Source organism: Canis lupus, chromosome 4, assembly GCF_048164855.1.
Source record: "Canis lupus baileyi chromosome 4, mCanLup2.hap1, whole genome shotgun sequence".
In the NCBI taxonomy this organism is placed as follows: domain Eukaryota; kingdom Metazoa; phylum Chordata; class Mammalia; order Carnivora; family Canidae; genus Canis; species Canis lupus.
Genome location: NC_132841.1, coordinates 19551695 through 19577375, shown reverse-complemented (window position 1 = coordinate 19577375; position 25681 = coordinate 19551695). Strand labels below are relative to the sequence as shown.

General features: G+C 36.7%; 1 protein-coding gene across 8 annotated transcripts in view; it reads left to right on the top strand.

Annotated features, from left to right (window-relative positions):
• Nucleotides 1–25681, top strand: part of CTNNA3 (catenin alpha 3) — a 1664912-nt gene that overhangs the window by 165728 nt on the left and 1473503 nt on the right. For all 8 annotated transcript variants that reach the window (XM_072823257.1, XM_072823258.1, XM_072823259.1 and 5 more), the window contains exon 5: nucleotides 20319–20438. In XM_072823257.1, the coding sequence (XP_072679358.1) occupies nucleotides 20319–20438 (120 nt within the window). The remainder of the gene's footprint in view (nucleotides 1–20318; nucleotides 20439–25681) is intronic.

The following is a 25681-nucleotide window of genomic DNA, read 5'->3' as shown; positions in this document are numbered from 1 at the left end:
TGAGTTTTTCCTTCTTGTCATTTTGCTCAGTGCAGAGTGGCCAAAAACAAGTTGTACTGGAAAAAGGAGAAAAATAGAGAAGAGAAATACGAAAAAAAAAAAAAAAAAAAAAGAAGAAGAAAAAAAAGGGGGGGGGGACAAACAGAAAACAAAAAACAAGGGGGAGTATCCTCTGATTCTATATACTTTAAATCCCTCCACTTCCCCTGGAACTTTCCAGTGCTACTTGGTCAATAACTTGCTTTTCCCCTGTCCTTCTAGCTGGTCTTCTGGGAGAGGGGCCTGCTGTGCTGATTCTCAGGTGTGTGCACCTGGGGGAGCCGCCTAGCCCCCTGCCAGGTGCACGGCTTAGTGGGAGCTGTTTATCCTGTGAGGCCCCTGCTCAGTCCCAGGTACAAGGTGGCACCAGGAGGAACAACAACAGTGGCGGCGGTCAGCTCTCCAGCCCTGGAGTCAGCTTCTGCAGTAACTACTGCAGCTCCCAGTCCTCAGGGGCCTGTATGCTCCAGGGGTGGGGGGCGCTGACCTGCTCAGCTCAGGGCTGCCCGGCGGCAGGAGCATCCTTGCTGCCCTGTGTCCTGGCCTCTGCCTGTCCCTGGGGGGAGCACGAGATCCTGGGCTGTGTCCCCCAGCGCCCCGGGCTCCAGGGCCTGCGCCGCTGGAATTGCGCTGCCTAATCGCGCTCTAGGCCGCGCAGCCCCCTCCACGCGAAGCCGCCGGAGCCGCCCCCAAGCTGCTCCCGGGCCCCGACAGGAGCGCTGCAGCCCTTTAGGGAGCTCGGCCGCAGGGTGTCGTGCACTCTCTTCGGGGCGCAGGTGCTCTGTTAGTGGCCCCCCCTCCCCCCCGGACCCTGCTCCAACTCCCTGCGAGTGCCTTTCCCTCCGGGAAGATTGGTGAAGCTCCTGCTTCTCCTGGATGGGGCTTTCCTGTCCTGGGGGCACTGGCCATGCGGCCTTAGCCCGGCTTCTCGCGGGGCCCCTCCCCTTTGGATGCCTTTTTATCCCCCCTGCCCCCCCCCGCCCCCATCTTCCTACCTTGATAGAAGCACAAACTCTTCTCACTGTAGCATTCCAGCTATTCTCTCTTTAAATCTCAGACAGAATTCGTAGGTTTTCAGGATGATTTGAAAGTTATCTAGGTGAGTTGGTGGGGACGGGTGACTTGGGGACCCTACTCTTCCGCCATCTTCAATTTCTGTCGGATTCCCTTTTCTTCATATCCTCCCTACACTTGTTATTTCTTGCCTTTTAGTAATAGTCATTCTAATAGGTGTGAGGTGATATCTCCTTGTGCTCTGATTTGCATTTTTTTGATGCTCAGTGATGTTGAGCACCTTTTCTTTTCTTTTTTTTTTTTTTAGATTTTATTTATTTATTAATGAGGGACACACATGGAGAGGGAGAGAGAGGGACAGAGACAGAGACACAGCAGAGGGAGAAGCAGGCTCCATGCAGGGAGCCCGATGTGGGACTTGATCGCTAAACCGCTGCGCCACTGGGGCTGCCCTTGAGCACCTTTTCATGTGCCTGTGTGTCATCTGTATGTCTTCTTTGGAAAAATGTATCTTTAGATCTTCTGCCCATTTTTCATCAGATTGTTTGTCTTTTTGCTATTGAGTTTTTGTGTTCTTTATATATTTTGGATATTAACCACTTTTCAGATATATGATTTGCAACTATTTTATCCTATTCAGTATGTTGTATTTTCATTTTGTTGATTGTTTCCTTTGCTGCACAGAAACTTTCCAGTTTGCTTTAGTTCCACTTGTTTATTTTTGCTTTTTTTAAAAAATATTTATTTATTCATGAGAGATATAGAGAGAGGCAGAGACATCGGCAGAGGGAGAAGCAGACTCCCTGCTAGGAGACCAATGCAGGATTCGATCCCAGGACCCCAGGATCATGAGCTGGGCCAAAGAGAGACACTCAGTGGTATGCAGACACCTAGGTGCCCCTTATTTTTGCTTTTGATGCCTTTATTTTGGTATCAAATAAAAAAAATTATCACCAAGACTGACACGAAGGGGATTTCTGCTTATGTTTTTTCTTCTAAGAGTTATATGGTTTCAGGTTTTACATTCAAGTCTTTAATCTATTTTTAGTTAGCTTTTGTGTATGGTATAAGATAGTTGTCCGGTTTCACTCTTGCATGTGGCTGTCGAGTTTTTCTAGACACCCATTTATTAAAGACATTGTCCTTTCCCCATTGCATATTCTAGGCTTCTTTGTTATAAATTGATTAACCATATATGTGCGGATTTGTTTCTGGGCTGTTTTGTTCCTTTGATCTATTTGTCAGTTTTTATGCTATTATTATAATTTTTTGATTACTATAGCTTTGTTGTTTGAAATTGGAGAGCACAATACTTTGAGTTTTGTTCTTTTTCAAGATTACTTTGGCTATTTGGGGTCTTTTGGGTATTCATACAGATTTTAGGATTATTTTTTCAATTTCTGAAAAAAATACCATTGGAATTTTGATAGGGATTGCATAGAACCTGTAGAGTGCTTTGGTTAGTATGGATATTTTGACAATAATAATTTTTCCAAATCATGAACTCAGAATATCTTTCCATTTATTTGTGTTGTCCTCAGGTTTTTCATCAGTGTTTTACAGATGTCAGTGTATAGGTCTTTTACCTCTTTGGTTAAACTTATTCCTAGATATTTTATTCTTTTTGATGCCATTGTAAATGTAATTTTCTTAATTTCTTTCCCTGATAGTTCATTATTAGTGTATAAAAACACAACAGATTTTTATATATTGACTTGTATCCTGCAACTTTGCTCAATTCATTTACTAGTTTTTACAGCTTTCTGGTGGAGTTTTTAGGGTTATTTTATTTTATTTTTAAAATTATTTGAGAGACAGTGAGAGCGAGAAAGAGGGAGGATCAGGGAGAGACCAAACTGAGAGCCTGATGAAGGGCTTGATCCCAGGATCCTGAGATCATGACCTGAGCTGAAGGCAGACACTTAACCAAATGAGCCACCCATGTGCCTCTAGGGCTTCCTATATATATAATACTTGGTCACCTGCAAATAGTGACAGTTTTACTTCTTTTGTTCCAATCTGGATGCCTTTTATTTCCTTTTCTTGGCTAATGGCTCTGGCTAGGACTTCCAGTACTATGTTGAATAAAAGTGGGAGTAGACATCTTCGCCTTGTTTCCTATCTTAGAGGAAAAACTTTCAGTTTTTCATCACTGATTATTATGTGAGCTATGTGCTTGTCATATATGATCTTTATTATATTGAACTATGTTTCATCTATACCCACTTTGTTTTTATCATGAGTGAGAGTTAAATTTATCAGAGGTTTTTTCAGATGCAGAAAAAGATCATCATATGATTTTTATTATTCCAATTTGTTAATATGCTGTATTATGTTGGTTGATTTATGTATATTGAACCATCCTTACATTTCAGGAATAAATTCCATTTGATCATGGTATATGATCCCTTTAATGCATTGTTGAATTCAATTTACTTATATTTTGTTGAGTATTTTTGTATCCATGTTCATCAGGAATATTGGCCTATAATTTTTTTTCTTGTGACATTTTTGTCTGGTTTTGGTATCAGGATAATTCTGCCTTCTTAAAGTAAGTCTCTAAGTGTTGCATCCACTATTTTTTGGAAAAATTTGAGAATTGTCATTCAATCTTCTATGAATGTTTGCTACAATTCACTAGTAAAGCTATCTGGTCCTGGGCTTTTGTTTGTTAGGAGGTTTTGATTGCTTATTCAATCTCCTTCCTAGTGTCTGGTCTGTTATGATTTTCTATTTCTTCATGACTTGGTATTGGAAGATTGTAGGTTTCTAAGAATTTGTTGACTTCTCCTAGGTTGTCCAATATGTTGGCATATAATTGTTCATAGTAATCTCTTATCATTTTTTGTATTTCTGTAGTATCACCCTGTCATGAGTCTAGCTAAAGGTGTGTTAGTTTTTTTTATCTTTTCAGGGAACCAGTTCTTAGTTTCATTGATCTTTTCTATTTTCCTTTTGGTCTCTATTGTATTTATTTCTGTTCAGATCTTTGTTATTTCCCTTCCCTCCAGTAACTTTAAAAAAATTATTTATTTATTTATTTATTTATTTATTTATTTATTTATTTATTCATGAGAGAGAGAGGCAGAGACATAAGCAGTGGGAGAAGCAGGTTCCCTCTGGAGAGCCTGATGTGGGACTCGAACTCAAGGCCCCAGGATCACAACCTGAGGGGAAGGCAGACGCTCAACCACTGAGCCACACTGGTGTCCCCCACTCCAGCAAGTCTTTGTTTTTTATTTTAGTATATTGAAGTATAAAGTTCAAAAAGCTTTTTAAAAGTTCATGGGTTTTTGTTTTGTTTTATTTTATTTGAATTTGAGTATAGTTGACACAGAGTGTTACATTAAAGTTAGGTTGTTTACCTGAGATATTTATTGTTCCTTGAGGTGACATTTATTGCTTATGAACTTCCCTCTTAGAACTGTTTTTGCTAGATGCCATAACTTTTGTCATGTTGTATTTACATTTTCATTTTTCTCAAACTATTTTTTATCTTTTTATTTTTTTCATTGATTCATTCTTCAGTAGCATATCATTTAATCTCCACATACTTGTGAGTTTTCTGGTTTTTTTCTTGTAAGTAATTTCTAGTTTTATACATTGTGTTCAGAAAAGATGTTTAGTATAATTTAAAGCTTTTAAAATTTGTTAAGGCTTGTTTTTGACCTAACATGTTTTAATGTGGAGAATGTTACATGTGCACTTTTGACGAATGTGTATTCTGTTGCTTTTGGATGGATGGAATGTGCTGAATTTATCTGTTAAGTCCATCTGGTATAATGTGTTAAGGTTGATATTTCCTTATTGATTTTCTGTCTTGATGATCTACCCACTGATGTAAATGGGATATTGAAGTCCCCTACTATTATTATTGCTGTTTGTATAACTCTTTTTAGGTCTATCAATATTTGCTTTATATATTGGGGTACTCCTGTGTTGAGTGCTTAAATATTTACAAATGTTATATCATCTTATTTAGTTGATCTCTTTATTGTTATGTAGTGTCCTTCTTTTTCATCATTTATGGTCTTTGTTTTAAAGTACCTTTTATCTGATCAGGAGAGTTAAGATGGCAGAGGAATAGGGTGACCCTAGGCTTGCCTCTACCCTCAAACACGTCCAGAAAAGTATTAAATTAGAAGTCTTTGTAGACATGGAACAAAGCTGCATGTCTACAAACAGAAAAAACTGTGCATGGAAAATAGGAATTGTAGAATTGATTTGTGGGAGAAAAGAACCATTCTAGCTTTGCAGGAGAGGAAACCCTGATTGAGGAGAAATTAGTAAGACAGAATGAGAGAGAAAGAAAAAGTGAAAAAATAAAGTGAAAATGCACACAGGGTATGGCACAAGAAAATTGTTCCCCAAAAACATTGACTGGAAAAAAGGAGAGAGTTTTAATACCACCAGTTTTCTATAAACAGCAGAGCAAAGAATCTGAAGTTTCAGAGGTCAGCACCATAGCTAGGGTCACACCTGGTGGTACTCCAATGGGGGAAGCAAAGCAGAGCCCTGGTAGTGGGTAGCATGGTCTGAACATACCCCTAGGTGGCTTGGGGAGAAGTGATTATCCTGCTTGGAGTGCATTTGTAGAGGTGATATGGCCTCTTGTGGGCAAAGGATGCTATGGGCACCATTGAGATGCCCTGTTCACCAGTATAGGAAGGAAGACACTGCTGAGGGCAGCAAACTTTGATGCTGGCTGTGTGTCCAGTGATTGCATGGTCCAATGATTGTTTCCTGGGACAAGCTGGCACTGGCCTCAGAGTGGTGAGATCCTCCCCAAGAGGACCTGCATGGTCTGCACTCTGGGGCTTCTGAAGTGTGGGGGTTTTGAAACACAGCTGTGCTTGGCAGGTAGACAGCTTGGACATAGACAAGGTGAAGGTGGGGCAGAAGCCAGGGACACAGGGGACGGTGGTGATTGTGTGTGTATGAGGGCTTCCTGAAGAGTGGCTGGTGCGAACTTACCACTCCTGAGATGAGAGGACTGGTAAAGCCATTTTCACCCCCTTGCCCAATAGCACTGGTCAACCTCAGTGACTAAATAGTGCCACCAAGTGGAGAATGGAGTCATTACACAAAGTGCTGCCCCCCTGTGCCCTGTAGATTCAACTCCCCTAGGGCATGTTCATCTGAGAATCAGAATAGCAGGCCCCTCCTCCCAGAAGACCAGCACAAAACCTCATACATATCAAGTGTTCTGATCATAGGAGTGTTACTCTAAGTTTCAGCTCTAAGGGAAACGGGATCTAGTTTCCTATGAGTTTGTTGTTTGTTTGCATACAGAAAGAGCAATTTTGTAAAATTTTTATTTTTTTAAAAAGATTTTATATATTTATTTGAGAAAGAGAGACAACACAAGCAGGGGGAGGGACAGAGGAAGAGGGAGAAGCAGAATCCTTGCTGAGCCCAAGGGGGCATCAATCCCAGGATGATGACTTAAGCCAAAGGCAGATGCTTCAACTGACTAAGCCACCCAGGTGCCCTAATTTTTAAATTTTTTCTTTTCCTGTTTTCTACCAAGCCTCTTTTAACAAGAAGACCAAAACACACCTACAATCTAGCTTCCTTTATTTATTGATTGATTTATAAATTTTTTATTTTATACTACTTTGTTTTTTAACATCAAAAAAGACAAGATGGAAGAATTCGCCCCAAAAGAAAGATCAGGAAGAAAGGACAGCCAGTGATCTAATCAATACAGATAAAAGTAAGATATCTGAACTAGAGTTTAAAATAATGATTATAAAGATATTACCTGGGCTTGAAACAAGCATAGAAGAATCCCTTACTGTAGAGAAAAAAAGAGCCAAACTCTAGTCAGGCCAAAATTAAAAATGTTATAACCAAGATGCAAACCCAAATGGGTGCTGTAACAATGAGGATGGATAAAACAGGAATGAATCATTGGTATAGGAGATAACATTATGGAAAACAATGAGGCTGAAAGAAGAGGGAAACAAAAGTGATGGATCACAAAGATAGACATAGGGAACTCACGACGTATTAAAACATAAAAACATTTATATCATATAAATCTCAGAAGATAAAGAGACATAAAAAGGGGCAGAAGGTTTATTTGAACAAATATAGCTAAACATATCCCGACTCTTGGGAAGGACACAGACATCAAAATCCAAGAAGTACAGAGAATTCCCATTAAAATCAATAAAAGCTGACCATTGCCAAGGCATATCATAGTCAAATTCACAAAATACAGACAAGAATCCTGAAAGCAGCAAAGGAAAAATAATCCTTAATTTACAAGGGAAGACAGATTAGGTTCACAGCAGATCTGTCCACAGAAACTTAACAGGCCAGAAAAAGTGGCAGGATATATTCAGTGTGCTGAAATTAAATTATGTTAAATTAGGTTAAATTATGCAGCCTAGAATACTTTATCCAGCAAGACTATCATTCAGAATAGAAGCAGAGGTAAAGAGTTTTCCAGACAAAAACTAAAGAAATTAGCAATCACTAAACTAGCCCTATAGTATATTAAGGGGAATACTCTGAGTCGGGGAAAAGACCAAAAGCAACAAAAACTAGAAAGGAACAGAGAAAGGAACCAGAAAACCAACTTTAGAGATAACACAATGGCAGTAAATTCATATCTTTCAATAATCACTCTAAATGTAAATGGACTAAATGCTTCAATCAAAAGACATAGGATATCAGAATGGATAAAAAAAAAGAACAAGATCCATCTATATGCTGCCTATAAGAGACTCATTTTAGATCTAAAGACACCTGCAGATTGAAAGTCAGGGGATGGAGAACCATGTATCATGCTAATGGACATCAGAAGAAAGCCAAAGTAGCCATACGTATGTCAGACAAACAAGATTTTAAGACAAAGACTGTATCAAGAGATGAAGAATTATCATATTATATCATAATTTAGGGGTCTGTCCATCAGGAAGATCTAACAATTTTGACTATGCCCTCAATTTGGGAACACCCAATTATATAAACATAATTTCATTATGTTTATCACAAATATAATGAAACTGGGATCCCTGGGTGGTGCAGCGGTTTGGCGCCTGCCTTTGGCCCAGGGCGTGATCCTGGAGACCCCGGATTGAATACCACACTGGGCTCCCGGTGCATGGAGCCTGCTTCTCCCTCTGCCTATGTCTCTGCCTCTCTCTCTCTCTCTCAATCTGTGACTATCATAAATAAATAAAAATTTAAAAAAACAAATATAATGAAACTCATTGATAATAATACAATAAGAGTAGGGGACTTTAACACCCCACTTAAAGTAAGGGACAGATCATCAAAGCAGAAAATTACCAGGAAACAGTGGATTTGAATGACACACTGTACCAGATGGACTTAACAGATATATTCAGAGCATTTCATCCTTAAGCAGCAGAATACACATTCTTTTCAAGTGCACATGGAACATTCTCCAGAATAGATCACATACTGGGTCACAAATCAGCCCTCAACAAGTACCAAAGGTTGAGATCATACTATGCATATTTTCAGACCACAATGGTATAAAACTTGATGTCAACCACAAGTAAACATTTGGAAAGACCACAAATACATGGAGGTCACAGGACATCCTACTAAAGAATGAATGGGTAAACCAGGAAATTAAAGATGAAATAAAAATACATGGAAGTAAATGGAACTGAAAACATGAGAGTTCCAAACCTTTGGGGTGCAGCAAATGCAGTCCTAAGTGGGAAGTATATTTCAGTAGAGGTCTACCTCATGAAGCAAGAAAAATCTCAAATATAGAACTTAACCTTCATAATGGAGTTAAAAAAGGAACAGCAAATGATGCCTAAAGATAGCAGAAGAAGAAAATAATTAAGATTGGAGCAGAAATAAATGCTACAGAAGTAAAAAAAAAAAAAAGGCTAAACAAGAACAGTAGAACAGATCAACAATGCTAGGAGCTAGTTCTTCGAAAGAATTAATAAAATTGATAAACACCTAGCCAGATTTATCAAAAAGAAGAAAAAGGACCCAAGTAAATAGAATCATAAATGAAATGGGAGAGATCACAACCAACATCACAGAAATACAAAAAATTATAAGAGAATATTATGAAAAACTATATAACAGCAAACTAGGGAATCTGGAAGAAATGGACAAATTCCTAGACACCTACAAACTACCAAAACTGAAACAGGAAGAAATAGAAAATCCGAACAGACCCAAACTGGCAAAGAAATTAAAACAGTAATCACTCCCAGGAGGGGTGCCTGAGTCAGTTAAGCATCTGCCTTCAGCTCAGGTTATAATTCCAGGGTCTTGGGATCAAGCCCTGCTCTAGTTCTCTACTCAGTGGGGAGACTGCTTCTTCTTCTACCCCTTTCCCCATCATGTTCTCTTGATATCTGTTTCTCAGGTAAATAAATAAAATCCTTAAAAAAATCTCCCAACAAACAGAAGTCCAGGACCAGATGGTTTCCCAGAGGAATTCTACCAGACATATAAAGAAGAGTTTAATACCTATTCTTCTGAAACTGTTTCAGAAAATAGAAATAGAGGGAAAACTTCCAAACTTATTCTACAAGGCCAGCATTTCCTTGATTCCAAAACCAAAGGCTCCTTTAAAAAGAATTACAGGCCAATATCCTTGATAAACACAGATGTAAAAATTCTCAACAAGATATTAGCAAATCGAATCCAACAGTATATTAAAAGAATTATTCACCATGATCAAGAGGGATTTATTCCTGGGCTGCATGAGTGGTTCAATATCCACAAATCAATGTGATACACCTCATTAATAAAAGGAAGGATAAGAATCTTATGAGCCTGTCATTAAATGCAAAAAAAGCATTTGGGAAATTCAGCATTCATTTTTGATTAAGAAAACAACAATCCTCAGCAAAGTAGGGACAGAGGAAATATACCTCAGCATCACAAAAGCCACATATGTAGCATCTACAGCTAATATCATCCTCAATGGGGAAAAGCTAAGAGTTTTTCCTTTATGGTCAGGAATAAGACAAGGATGTCCATTCTCACCATTGTTTTTATTTTATTTTTTTATTTATTATTTATTATTTATATATTTTTTGGAGTTCAATTTGCCAACATATAGCATAACACCCAGTGCTCATCCCATCAAGTGCCCTCCTCAGTGCCCGTCACCATTGTTATTTAACATAGTACCGTAAGTCCTAGCCACAGTGATCAGACAACAAAAAGAAATAAAAGACCTCCAAATCAGCAAGTAAGAAATCAAACTTTCAGTATTTACATGGTGGAGAACTTAAAGGAACAATCATAAGGATACTCACTGGGATTGAGAAAAGCATAGAAGATATCAGTGAGATCCTTACACATAGAAAAGAATTAAAAAAGATTTAGAAATGAAGAATACAATAAATGTGATTAGAAACACCCTTGATAGAATGAATTGCGGGCTAGAAGAAACAGAGGAATCAATTAATGATCTAGATGACAAAGTAATAGAAAGCAATGAAGCTAATGAAAGAAGAATTATGCAACAGAATAGGTTTAGGGAACTCAGTGACTCCATCCAATGAAGTAATATTTGTATTATAGGAATCCTAGAAGATGAGAGAAAAGGCGGCAGAAAATCTCTTTGAAGAGATAATAGCTGAAAACTTCCCTAATCTGCAGAAGGAAACAGATATGCAGATCCAGGAGACACAGAGAACTCCCATCGAAATCAACAAAAGGGGATCCCTGGGTGGCGCAGTGGTTTGGCGCCTGCCTTTGGCCCAGGGCGCGATCCTGGAGACCCGGGATCGAATCCCACATCGGGCTCCTGGTGCATGGAGCCTGCTTCTCCCTCTGCCTAGGTCTCTGCCTCTCTCTCTCTCTCTCTGTGTGACTATCATAAATAAATAAAAATTAAAAAAAAAAAGAAATCAACAAAAGCAGGCCACCACCAAGACATATTGTATGTAAATTTGCAAAATAAAATGATAAAGAAAAAATCTTAAAGTAGCAAGATAAAAGAATTCCTTATCTTACAAGGGAATACCCAAAGAGCTAGCTGCAGATTTCTAAATTGATACTTGGCAAGCCAGAAGGGAGTGGCATGATATATTCAAAGTTCTGAATGGGAAAAATCTGTAGCCAAGAATAATCTATTCAGCAACAGAAGGAGCAATAAAGAGTTTCCCAGACAAAGAAAAACTAAAGTAGTTCATGACCACTAAAACAGCTCTGCAAGAAATATGAAAGAGGACTCTGAGTGGAAAGGAGAGACAAAAAAGTGATAGTATAAATTATGTTGGAAACACAAAAGCAGTAAAAATGAATATTTATGTAAATATCAGTCAAGGAACTCACATTAAAAAAGGATATAAAATATAATAATATATACCTAAAACATTGAAGAAGAGAAAATAATTGAAACTTGAATGATCATCAACTTAATATAGATTGCTATTTGAAGAAGAGGTTATATACAAACCTAATGGTAATGATATATCAAAAACTACTACTAAACAGGCAAAGATAAAGAGAAAGAAATCCAAATATATCATTAAAGAAAATCAGCAAAAAATGAATGAAATACAAGAAAGGGGCAGAGAAAATCTTTGGAAACAACAATAAAACAAGTAATAAAATGGCAATAAATACATAAAAATCAATAGTTACTTTGTAAATGTACAGATTGAAATTGAGAGGATGGAGAAATATTTATCATGCAAATAAATATAAAAAAAAAGCTGGAGTAGCAATACTTATATCAGACAAAGAAGGGCATGATATAATAATAAAGGGGAGTCCAAAAATTGTAAATATTTATGCACTGAGCATGGGAGCACCCAAATACACAAAGCAGTTAACAATAATACTAAAGGAACTAATTGATAATAATACAATAATAGTAAGGGATGTTAACCATCCACTTGCATCGTTGGACAGATCATCTAAACAAAAAAATCAACAAGGAAACAATGGCTTTGAATGACACACTGGACCAGATGGACTTAACAGGATACGTTCAGAACATTCCATCCTAAAACAGGAGAATACACATTTTTTCAAGTACCTATGGGACATTCTCCGGAATAGATCACATATTAGGTCATAAAACAGCCCTCAACTAATACAAAAAGATTGAAGTCATACCATGCATCTTTTATGACCACAATACTATGAAACTAGAAATCAACCAGAAGAAAAAATCGGGGAAGGCCACAAATACATGGAGGCTAAATAACATGCCACTATATAGTGAATGGATCAAAAAGGAAATGAAAGAGGAAATAATAAAATACACAGACACAAATGAAGATGAAAACACAACAGCCCAAAACCTTATGGAAGCATCAAAAGTGGTCCTAACAGGGAAATGTATTTTGAAAAAAAAAATCAATAAAATTGATAAACCTTTAGCCAGACATAAACAAAAAAGGAGAAAGGACCCAAATAAATCACAAATGATAGAGAAGAAACAAGTAACAGCATGAAAATACAATTATTAAGATAATATTATGAAAAACTATATTCCAAAAAATTGGACAACTTAGAAGAAATGGATAAATTCCTAGAAACATATAAACTTTCAAAATAGAAAACTTGAACGGTCCAATTATTAGCAAAGAAATTAGTGATCAGAAAACTCCTAGCAAACAAAATTACAGGACCAGATGGCCTCGCAAGTGAACTCTAAAAACATTGGAGGAAGAGTTAATACCTATTCTCAAACATTTGAACAAATAGAGAAGGCAGGAAACCCCCCAAATTCATTCTGTGAGGCCAGCGTTACCCTGATACCAAAACCAGATTAAAGACACCACAAAAGAAAGAGAACTATATATAGGCCAATATTTCTGATGAACACATATGCATAAATTCTCAACAAAAAACAAGCAAACTGAATCCAACAATACATTAAAAAAAATCATTCACCATGATCAAGTGGGATTTATACCTGGGTTGCAAAGTTGGTTCAATATTTGCAAATCAATCAGTCTGATACATCACATTAGTAAAATAAAGGATAAAAACCGGGTGATTATTTCAGTAGATGTATTTGACGGGACACCTGGGTGGCTCAGTGGTTAAGCGTCTGCCTTCTGGCTCAGGGTGTAATCCTGGAGACCTGGGATTGAGTCCCACATCTGGCTCCCTGCATGGACCCTGCTTCACCCTCTGCCTATGTCTCTGCCTCTGTCTCTCTCTGTGTCTCTCATAATAAATAAATAAAATATTTAAAAAAGTATTTGACAAAGTACACCATCCATTTTTGATAAAAACAAAAAAGCCTCAAGAAAGTAGGGATAGTAATAAAGGCCGTATGTGAAAAACCCACAGCTAATAGCATCCTAAATGGGGAAAAACTGAGTGCTTTTCCTCTACAGTCAGGAACAAGACAGAAATGTCCACTTTTACCAGTTTTGTTCAACATAGTACTGGAAGTCCTAGCCATACCGAGGCTAGGATGGTTTTTTCCACCAAGATGAAAAAAAAAATACAACAATCCAAGCAAGGAAGAAGTAAAACTTTCACCACTTGCAGATTATATATATAGAAAACCCAAAAGATTCCACCAAAAAACTGCTAGAATGGATAAATGAATTCAGTAAAGTCAAGGATACAAAATTAACATACACAAATCTGTGGCATTTCTATACACCAATAGTGAAGCAGGAGAGACAGAAATTTAAGAATCATTCCATTTACACCTGCACTAAAACAGGATACCTAGAAAAAAAGCTAACCAAAGAGGTAAAAGATCTGTACTCTGAAAACTATAAAACACTGGTGAAAGGACTTGAAGATGACACAAAGAAATGGAAAGAAATTCTATGCTCATGGTTTGAGAGAACAAATATTGTTAAAATGTCTATACTAGGGCAGTCCAGGTGGCTCAGCGGTTTAGCGTTGCCTTCGGTCCAGGGCTTGATCCTGGAGACCCGGGATTGAGTCCCTGTCAGGCTCCCTGCATGGAGCCTGCTTCTCCCTCTGCCTATGTCTCTGCCTCTCTCTCTCTCTCTCTCTCTCTCTCTCTGTGTCACTCATGAATAAATAAATTCTTAAAAAAAGTCTATACTATCCAAAGCAATCTACACATTTAATGCAGTCCCTATCAAAATACCAACAGCATTTTTCACAGAGGTAGAATAAACAATCCTAAAATTTGGATTGAACTACAAAAGACCTCAAATAGCTAAAGCAACCTTGATAAAGAAATACAAAGCTTAAAGCATCACAATTCTGGATTTTAAGTTATATTACAGAGCCGTACAAATCAAAATAGTATGGTACTGGCATAAAAATAGACATGTAGATCAGTGGAACAGAAATAGAAAACCCAGAAACCCAGAACTATATGGTTAATTAGTATTTGACAAAGCAGGAAAGAATATCCAGTGGATGAAAATGGTGTTGGAAAAACTAGATAGCAACATGTAAAAGAATGTAACTGGATGATACTCTTATATCATACACAAAGGTAATTCAAAATGGGTTAAAGACCTAAATGTGAGAGCTGAAAACATAAACATCCTAGGAGAGAACCAGGCAGTAACTTTTTTGGCATTGGCCAGAGCAACTTCTGAGCCAATGGAAATAAAGCAAAAATAAACTCTTGGGACTTCATTAAAATGAAAAGCTTCTGCACAATGAAAGAAATAATCAACAAAACTAAAAGGCAGCCATGGAATAGGAGAAGTTATTTACAAATGACATATCTGATAAAGGATTTGTATTCAAAATATATAAAAAACTTATAAAACTCAACACCCCAAACCCACATAATCCAATTAAAAAATGAGCAGAAGATATGAAGAGACATTTTTTCAAAGAAGACAGCCAGATGGCCAACAGACATCATGAAAAGATACTCAAAATCACTCATCATCAAGGAAATACAAATCAAAACCACAATGGGGTAACACCTCCCACCTCTTGGGATAGCTAATATCAACAACACAAGAATCAACAGGTGTTGCTGAGGCAGTCGGGAAAGGAGAGCTCTCCTGTACTGTTGGTGGGAAAGCAAACTGGTGCAGCCACTGTGGAAAAAAGTGTGGAGTTTCCTTAAAAGGTTTAAAATAGAACTACCCTATGATCCAGCAATCGCATTACTAGCTATTTACCCAAAGGATACAAATGTACTAATTTAAAGGAATAACATGCACCCTGATGTTTATAACAGCATTATCTACAATAATTAAACTGTTGAAATAGCCCAAGTGTTCATCAGCTGATGGGTGGATAAAGAAGAGGTGGCATATACATACAATGGAATATTACTCAGCCATAAAATATGAAATCTTGCCTTTTGTAATGACGTGACTGGAGCTAGAGAGTATTATACTAAGTGAAATAAATCAGAGAAAGACAAATACCATATGATTTCACTCATATGTGGAATTTAAGAAACAAAACAAATGAGTGGAGAGAAAGAAAAAAAGAGAGATAATCCAAGAAACAGACTCTTAACTATAGAAAACAAACTGATGGAGGGAGATGGGTGGGCAGGTGGTTGAAACAGGTGATGGGGATTAAGGAGTGCACTTGTGATAAGCACCGGTTTTTATATGGAACTGTTGAATCACTATATTGTACACCTGAAATTAATATTACATTCTGTTAACTGGAATGGAAATGAGTTAAAAAAAAACCCAAACAAAGGAAAAAAGAGACAAACCAAGAAACAGGCTCTTAACTATAGAGAGCAAACTGATGATTACCAGATGGAGGTGGGTGATTACCAGAGATGGGTGAAATAGATGATGGAGGTTAAAAGTATACTTTTTTTTAAGGGTTTATTTATATTTTGAGAGAGAGAGAGTATGTGGTGGGGAGGGTGGAGGGAGAGGGAGAGAGAATTTCAAGCAGACTCTGCACTGAGTGTGGAACCAGTGGCAGGGCTTGGTCACATGACTGTGAGATCAAGACCTGAACCACACCAACTTGGATGCTCAACTGACTCTGCCACCCAGGCACTCCAAGAGTACATTTATCTTGATGAGCACTGAGTAATGTATAGAATTGTTGAATCTCTATACTGTCTACCTGAAATTAGTGTAACATTGTTAAAACTATACGAATTAAAATATAAATAAAATAAAATTGGCAAATGAGTCTTCACATACAGTTGGGATGCTTTTCAAAGGGCTGATTCTCCTCTCTTCCTCAAAAAAATAAATCAAATTAAAAAAAAAAAAAAAGGAAAAGTTATACCTGGGTGGCGCAGTCAGTTGAGCATCTAACTTCAGATCAGGTCATGATCTTGGGGTCCTGGGATCAGGCCTGGTTTGAACTCCCTGCTGAGGAGAGTTTTTTTCTTTTAAAGATTTATTTATTTTGAGGGAGGGAGGAGCAAAGAGAGAGGGAGAGAGAAAATCTCAAGCAGACTCCCCACTGATCTCACAGCCCACTCACTGTGGGGCTCAGTCTCATGACCCTGAAATTATGATCTGAGCTGAAATTAAGAGTCGGGTGCTTAACTGACTGAGCCACCCGGGAGCTGCTGCATACAGCTCTTTAAGAGCCATTTCTCAGTGTGCCGCAGCCCTGTGGATCTTGTGGGCATGATCCCCATTGGTCTTCAAAGCCACTTGTTTTAGGTTTTTCTCAGGTGTTGGTCTTAAATTTTGGCATGCCTGACATGGTGTACAAGCCCTTTAACACTCGGGGAATAAAAAGTAAAATAAAATAAAATAAAATAAAATAAAATAAAATAAAATAAAATAAAATAAAATAAAATAAAATAAATAAAATAAAATAAAATAAAATAAAATAAAATAAAATAAAATAAAATAAAATAAACAAAAAACAAAAAACACTCGGGCAATAGCTGTGGATTTCAAGTTTCCTCCCAAATGTGGGTTGCCACGCTGGGGATATGGGGTTTATGGTGAGATTGTATCTCAGCCTTTCCTACCTGCTTTGATGTGGTTTGCCTCTCATTTGCTTGATGTGAAGTGGTTGCTCTGCTAGTTTTTAGTTTTTTTCCAGAGGAGATTGTTCCATATATAGCTGTCGTTTGAGTGTGTCTGTGGGAGGATGTGAATTCAAGACTTTCTTACATTGCCATCCTGAACTAAAATCTGAACAGAAAAGAATTTGATGAGAAAACACACTGGAGGTATTTACAGTGCTTATTTTAATAGCAAAATTTGAGCTTAGAGATAATGTTTGCATCTTCTCATTTTTGTCTTGTCTGCCCTGTGATATTTGATAAGGTAGATAGGACAGAATGTGCATTTGTTTCTTAATCCAGAGACCATATTGATATTCAGTTTTGGCAGTTTTAGAATATTTCTAGGCTTGTTTGATGGTCAGGTTTATTCACTTGGCTTTTTTTTTATATTTGAATATTCTGACAAGAGAAAAAATTAACACAGGATAAATTTAATGTTCAATAAATTATTGGGGCTTCTTTGCTCATTTTAAATTTCCACTCAAAAGTTTGAACAAGTAAAATCTAAGAAAGTTAAAATCTCTTCAATTAATTCTGCTTCCTTTCCCAACATATCTTCAACTGAGAGATCATTTATTTTGAGATATAGTCAACATAATGAAATTGCAATGCACTGAACTAATGAGAAAATCTCAAGAGGTCTATTTCAGTGATCAAGTACAGTGGCCTATTGGAATGAAAAATCCTCAAATGAAGTCAACATCTAATTTCTTAAAAGTAAAATCTCTAAAACTCACTTTAATCATCATCTTAGTTTTATCATTTGTACATCAGCATTGTTTATCTGCAAGGTAAAATTATTGCTTTTACTCTTTAGCATGTTTAAATACACACACACAACACACACACACACACACGCACACACATAGAGAGAAATGGAGTGTGTTTAGTAGGGATCTAACCTAAAGTATACTACAGATACTGTATGACCTCTCCTTGACAATTATTTGTTGTATGGGAAAAAAATCTACTTAAATAAACGAATCATCATAGTTTGAGTACTTTGAGCTATTTGGTATCAATAAATGAAGAGTGTGAGTCTTGATAATGAAAGATCAAACTTAAAAGTCTCTACACAAGCTGATCTTTCATAGAAATATTTTGTGATGATGTATTCTTGCTGGGTTTTCTTCCTTTCTTCTTTGACCCTGGGCATATTGCTTGGTTTTCATGGTTTTTATTTTGAAGACTAATGAATGTGTTTACCTTAAAGTTCCTATTTGAAGCTTCTTAGAAATAAATGTGAAGAAAATATATTTAAGAAGTAGAGCTAATGTTTTTCAGGGAAAATAAAGTGTTTAGAATTTAACAGATTGGTGAAATAGTTTATATTAATTGTAGATAAAATTACTTAAATTGTTTAGAATATTAGATTTGGTGTTTCCATTTGAATGTAGTGAAAAGGGACCAAGAAATGGGCAAGGCACAGAATGATCACACAACATGATAGATAATTAATATAAAAGTCATTATAATTATATCAAGATAAATTTGTTTACTGTGCTGTAAAAGGGGGAAAATGAGCAGACTTTGGCTATGTTTAAACTGATGGGCAGAACCTGTTCCCAGTTAAGGCTCTGAGAACTTGTCCTTCATTTGAAGCCCAATTTAGATTGCTTCATGTCTTCTGTGTAGCCTGAGTCCCTAGATTGGTATAATGAGTTTTTTTCTATTTTAGCACGTTGCTTTTATCTCTCTCTCTCTCTTTTTTTTCCCCCTCTTTACTACCTTGCCTTTTGTTAGAGTAAGTGGTATAGTAGAAAGAGCATAAACATTGTAATAAAAACCCAGTTTACACTCTCTGAGTGCTAGTTTACTCACTGTAGAATGGGGAGAGAAATAGGATTAATTTGGAAAGCACGAAGCAGGGATGCCTGGGTGGCTCAGTGGTTCAGCACCTGCCTGTCTGCCTTCGGCTCAGGGCCTGATCCCAGGGTCCTGGGATCTCAGTCCCACATCAGGCTCCCTGCATGGAGCCTGCTTCTCCCTCTGCCTATGTCTCTCTCTGTCTCTGTGTCTCTATGAATAAATAAATAAAATCTTAAAAAAAAAAAAAGCACAAAGTACCTGGCACTGAGCAGGCACTCAATAAATGTCAGCGTCTTTCCCATTTCTGAGTTTCACGTCTAGTTCCTTGTAGCTTGTAAGTTCCTTTAGGGTAGGAAATATGTTTTATATTCATAGTACCTTGTGCATAGTAGGTTCTAAAAGATTATTTGTTGAATTTAATTTACTGTAGCTGTGTAAGCTTAGCACTGTTATTTCCCATTTCTTTTTCCTCTGTCATTTTGGATTGAGATAAACATGATGCTTTCATGAAATTGAGGATTTAATTCAATAGAATGCCATTATAATATAACTTATTCCATAGAGTTTGGATGGTAAGGGTCAAATCATTTCCCTGGAAACTTAATAATATTCTATAAAATCTTATTAGCCTGTCTCAAAGCATCATAGTCACAGTGGAATTCTGCTGTATTTAAGATGGTGAAGTTTCTATCTGTAGAAATCTGTCTAAAGGCACGCAGTGAGAATATGGGAAATAAATGACATGAAGAAAGAGCAAATGCAAATGTCATTGCTAGTGACATTACTTGACATTTTCAATCACTAATCTTCCAAAGTATGTTCTAATTTACTAAAATAAACCAAGAATTGAATTTCGTGTGAGCTCCCTTTGCTTAATTAATTATTAGCAGCAGAATATTCTGTGATCTACTGCAATTTGTCTCCTTTGTGTTTATCTAGTATCTGACTTAAAAATGAGCAGAAGCATTCTGATTCAGCAGAGCTGATTTTATAACTCATCTGTTATAGAGCAGAAATGAATAAATGTTTGCTGAACGTGCTGCATATGCTTCGATCACCAAAATGTTAGTTTTCTTTCCTTCTCAAAATATAATATCTGAGAGATCTTCCTGGCTGAAGTTTGTAGGGTCCTTATTTTGCATAGATATTTCTACCGAGGCAAGTGACTACCTTTACATGTATTTGTTTCCATGATTAGAATGTGAGCGCTCTAATACTTCCTTGTGATTTGAAGTTGTACATTCATCACAGTTTTTTCCCTTAAAAGTAGCACTGTAATCTAAAACACAGATTTTTAAAAAAATGCAGTATGTTCTTTTATTGGAATGAAGACTAAACATGCTTCCCATTCATATAATAATGTTGGTTTTACTTATAATACAGTTTCTAATTCTTTATAATCAATCTTTCTTATTTCATTGAAAGGCAATTAGCATTTTTTATCTCTATTATGAGTGAGAGAAACTGAGGCTCAGTGTGGACTATTTCTCTGTTTTGGGTAGTTAGGCATTTGAGAAAAATGAACTGCTATTTAATTATTTTCCTTTGTTTTCAATTTCAGTTTCAAAGAACATTTGAATCTCTTAAAAATGTTTCCAATAAATCTGATCTCCAGAAAACCTATCAGAAGCTTGGAAAGGAGCTGGAAAATCTGGATTATTTAGCCTTCAAACGTCAGCAGGTAGGAGACTCTCCTTGGTGGAGATGAACACTTTATGCTTCCTGCCATTCCTGCCTGTTGGGTTTAAGTGGATCTGGGGAGACTTATCTTCTAATATTTAGGGCAGAAATAGGTTGTGCCGTGCTGTGCTGACCTGCTGCATTCATATGGCTTCCTGAAGCATTCTTTGTGGTCCTTGTTTTTAGATGTGCATTTTGGGGGTTTCCACATGTGTCCTTATACTTACTTTAAAGAAAACTCCTGCTAGTTTGTGAAGATATAACTATGCTTTGACTAAGGCTGCCTCAATGTCATAAAGGAAACCTCTGTGATGACCTGGCCAGATGGCTTTTACATTTGACAAGGGGATACTTGAGAAGAAAAACCACTTGATGGTCAGGAAAAGGATGTAGATGTACATAAAAATTAAGGGGAATAATCATGAATATGCCAAAATTAATCAATCTTTAGTTTTCTTGTTTGATTTCTGAAGGTTAGTGGAATTTTGCTAGATGTGTAAGGTTGAAGGAAAATATGCTTTACAAATGCAGGTCTTTTAGCTTCCTTGTATAGACCTCCAAATAAATAAATAAAGAGAAAAATATACTTTTATAGTGTTGCTTTCTGAAATAGTATTTTTAAAAAATATTAGTAATCATTAAATTTTATGTGTTTGTGAGAGACTGCCACAGTAACTAACTAGCTAGCTAATTTTCCCAAGCTGATCATCACCATTTTCTTCACAGCCACTAGGTGTCAGGGTTGTCAAGCTTTTACCTTGATTGAATGTTTATTCCGATCAGAACAGCCAGATAGACGTTTAAATTAGGTTGCATGAAATTCGGGAATGTGTTCAATGATGGATAGCGTCTAGAAAAATGACTAAGTGGCTGACTCGCATGGCCAGGCACTGAGTCCATTATTTAAGTCTTTCCTGTTAGCGTGGCAATAGGTGTGACTCTCTTGCCATTGCCTAATTCACAGATTTTGAATCATTTGGACAGTTTTCAAAGCTAGGCTTCTTTTTTTAGTTACAACTTATAAAATTACTGTCATATGATCTAGAAATATTGACTTGAAAAGAGAATTTTGTTCTAGGTTTTGCTTTATCACCGATATTACATGAGCATTTTAGCCTTCCCATTGCCTTATTTTCCTATGAGTTATGTTTGTTTTGTAGAATGTTCTGGGGTAGATGGAGTATCTCTGCATGTACTTTATATGAAAAAGGTTTATATGAAAAAGGACACAGTATCCATTTAATTTTTATTATTTTAAAATTAGTGATGGCTTCTGTTATTAGCACATGTAACAGAAGTGGCCACAGCTCCAGAGAGCTACTACAGAAATCTTCCAAGTGGTGCTACTTAAAATTCACACTATAAGTCACTGCTCTGGCCTATGCAATTTTTAGTACAGTTTTGTTTCCAAGAGCCATATTTTACCACTGAGGAATATTTGAGTTGGCAGGCTGTAGTCACTGTCTTCTTCTCTTTCTTTCTTATTAGCATATTTTCATTGATTAGATTCTTACATTAGCTAATTGTGAATTTGGAAAAATGCGAATGCTTGAAGGGCAGAAGGGCAGGACTCTGCCTGAATGGCATGGAGGACAGATAAGTAAATTGCACGTGTATGTGAAGAAAAGATGGGCGCATGGGATATAAATGTAGGTACATTTGTGTATATATAAATGATATATACTATTTATTAAATGGCAATTATTACCACACATTGTGATTAATACATTTATGGATCAGATTATCAAATGTTGATAACAATATAATGTGGATGGTTTAATGAGCACTGTTTTTAAGGTGAGAAAACTGTTACGAGAGTTAAATAACTTGTCTAAGGTTACTGAGCTAATAAGACATAAAGATGGGTTTCAAATCTAAATCAGTCTGACTCTGGACCTGGACATTTGCCCGGTTTCATTCCTAGCATCCCTGTAGGGAGCCAAGCTCAGGAGATAGGAAAGTGAGGTCTAGGCATGCAGTGTGAAGGCAACTTTAGGGATTCTAGGCCAAGGGCTTAACGAGACTTTTGAAAGTGGGTACCTTGTGAGAGGCAAAACAGGGCCGGTTCTCTCTCCATCTCTCTTTCTCTCATGCAAATTGTTCAATATACACAAAAACATAAAAGGATTTTTGAAAGAATATTTTTAAACAGCTAAGAAAATGTGTAAAACTTTATCTTCACAATCTTCTGAGTGTTATATCTAGTAACCATGGTTCTAGTGAAACTTATTGACACAAGGCAGTGTTTTAAGCTCAAAGGGACAAATCCTCATGAAATGAATGTAACTGCACACATAACATACTGTCAATCCTTTTGTATTACACAACTCCAGCTCTCCCTCTCTAATGACCATTTTTTTCTACTTGGAGAAGATAGAAAGGGAATCAGAAGGAGGTAGAAAGGGTGGTACAGTAGAGAAAAAGTCAGAGACTAAAGAGTGATGAAAAAAAAGGGAAAGGAACTTACAGGGATATGACAAGAGATCAAGCGAGAGAAATTAAACTGTACTTGGTTTTATACTGTGTACCCTTCACTTTATTGTCCCCCCTGCCTGGCTCCCTGAAGGGATATTAAGAATGAGACCGGGGAAAATAGTATAGTAAATGCAAACATTGATTTTTGAAGAATTTTTAAAAATCTCAAAATAGAAAAAGAGGTAGAAAAAAAGGAGAGGAATACAAGAAGACACAGCACATGAGGGAGATGGCAGGAAATAGCAAAGAAAAATCTTGTTTACTTCCCATTTTGCTTCCAAATGTAGCAGAGCTTCCTAGAAATTTGTAGTATTAACCAAGTTCTATACCAAGCCACAGAAGAATTCTTGTGAATTAGGATAGACAGTGTTCAAAGAGTCCGAACACTGTCAACTCTTCTCTGACTTAACAGGATTTGCCTTTTATCTCTAACTCCACCCCTTAAAAGACCTCCAAACCTATTACACACAAGTCTAAATTTCTCCTACTGGAAAAAATTCAGGTCTCTGTAAAATTGCAATTCAGCAAGAAAGATTTTGCCTTATAAGGCAGGATTCTTTGTACCAGAGAATTAGTCATGGTTTGTTCCCTGGTCCAACCGTATTTATCATTCCTCTTTGTGACAGCACCTAGCTCCATAAGGACAGAGCCTCGTCTGTCATCTTCAATGCTGTGTTCTCTGCAATGTTCACAACAGTATCTGACCCATGGCAAATGTTCAATAAATACTTGTTGGTGCTATTGTTACTATGAACAAGGAAGCATGCTCAAAGTTTTGGTCTCAGATTATGGGCAATTAGTATTGATGTGTTTTACAGTACTTTTAAAATTCAGTAGGCCATTAACACTTTGGCTTCCCGGATGTCAAAGGTTGGTAGATCATCCCTTGCCTTATTTATTATTTAGGTTTTCTCCTAACATCATTTTCCATCCATTTCATTAAACAAGAACAAAATGTTAATATTACCTTAACTATGAATTATGGATGACCAATGAATTGATTATAATTATTTTCTTGGACTCATTCATTAGATTTTATTTTCTGTTCCTTTCTATGACATTTTAAGCATTATTTTGAGAGATTCCCCCCCACCCCCCCTTCCGGGCCAGAGAGATCCCTGGAGTACTTTGCTCTAATCTTTTTTACCTTTCTTTTTTGGAGTTGTACTTTCTCTCTTAAGTGTGAGCTTAGCTATTTCTTTTCTTTCTTTCTTTCTTTCTTTCTTTTTTTTTTTTTTTTTAAGAGTGAGTGCTTATACCTCAACAATTCCTTGGGCTATATTTTAAGTTGGGGCACAAGCATCTCTCCATTTTCCTACTGTCAAAAAGACTAATGTTGAAAATAGCTTTGGTTGGAAAAGGTAAGAGGAGCTCTGATAGATGAGGTGATGGGTTTTCTAGGATGAATCAGCCTGAAAGTAACCAGATGACAAAGCAAGATTAGCCTGAGAATCTGGAGCCTTTTTCAGTTTTTACTATCTGGAGATGCAATCTTGGCATTTATCTGCTTTGACTATTTGGTTTTTATCTTCCTGGTTAATGTTACATAGGAATGGCAATAGTAAGCTTCAGTTATTATATAGAGCCCAGATTTATGTATTAATTTGAAAGGTTATAAATCAAGAAATTTCCTTGAGGCTTTGGTTTTGCGGAAAAAAATGAAATAAAGTTTGATAATCTGTACTCAAATTTAATTCCTTCTTTTCTTTTTCTACCCTTAATACTTATAACAGCATTATAAAACACATCCCTTTTCCAGAGGCTTCTGAAGTCCTTTGGTATAAATTAAAGTTGACATTATTGAGTCAAACATTATGTAGACTAAAGCACATTTACATAGTAATGTGAAAATATGTAAAATTAAAATACTGTACTTCAGATATACATCCATGTTGGAACACATCACTTACCCTGCTCTCTCTCTTGTCTCCCTAATCATGCCATGCTTTTCTGGCCTTGTGCCCTTTTTCACAAGGTTTATAAAACTTGGTATTTAGAGTATTTGAACCTTTTCTATTTGCTTATTTAATTGCTAATCATTATTTAACGCAAAACTAAAGTCTAGCCTCCCTCATGACACTTTATCCAGTGACCTCTAGTCAAAATGTAAACTCTTCCTTCTTTGCCATTCTTAGTTTTTTATCTGTATCATACAATTTAGCATCTTATTGCTTTTACACTTATTGAAGAGCCACATAGTGCAAGTTAGAGTATGGCTTTTAGTCAGCCAGATCTAGTTAGACTGTTTGTACCACCTTGGGTACCATAGTTATTTTTTTTTTTTTTTAATGTTAGGAAAATAATACCTAACTTATAGCCTGTTTTAAGAAAACAATATATATGGGACGCCTGGGTGGCTCAGTGGTGAGCGTCTGCCTTTGGCTCAGGGCATGATCCCAGGGTCCTGGGATCGAGTTCTGCATTGGGCTCCCTGCATGGAGCCTGCTTCTCCTGTCTCTGCCTCTCTCTCTGCTTCTTTCTGTGTCTCTCATGAATAAATAAATAAAATCTTAAAAAAAAATAAAGCATAAAATACATAAATGCTTTAAATCCTTTAAAGTACATAAAGGAATCAGTATATAAACAACTTAGCACCGTGCCTGGCATGTGGTTAGTAAAAGTGATGGTTATTATAATGTTTTTTTGTGTTATTCTCATAAGTCATCTTCCATAATTTTTTGTAAGTTCCATAAGAATATGCTCTCTATTCTGTATACTTTTGTACAGCTCATAAGGTCCAGCACTGTTCTGAACATACCAGATGGAATG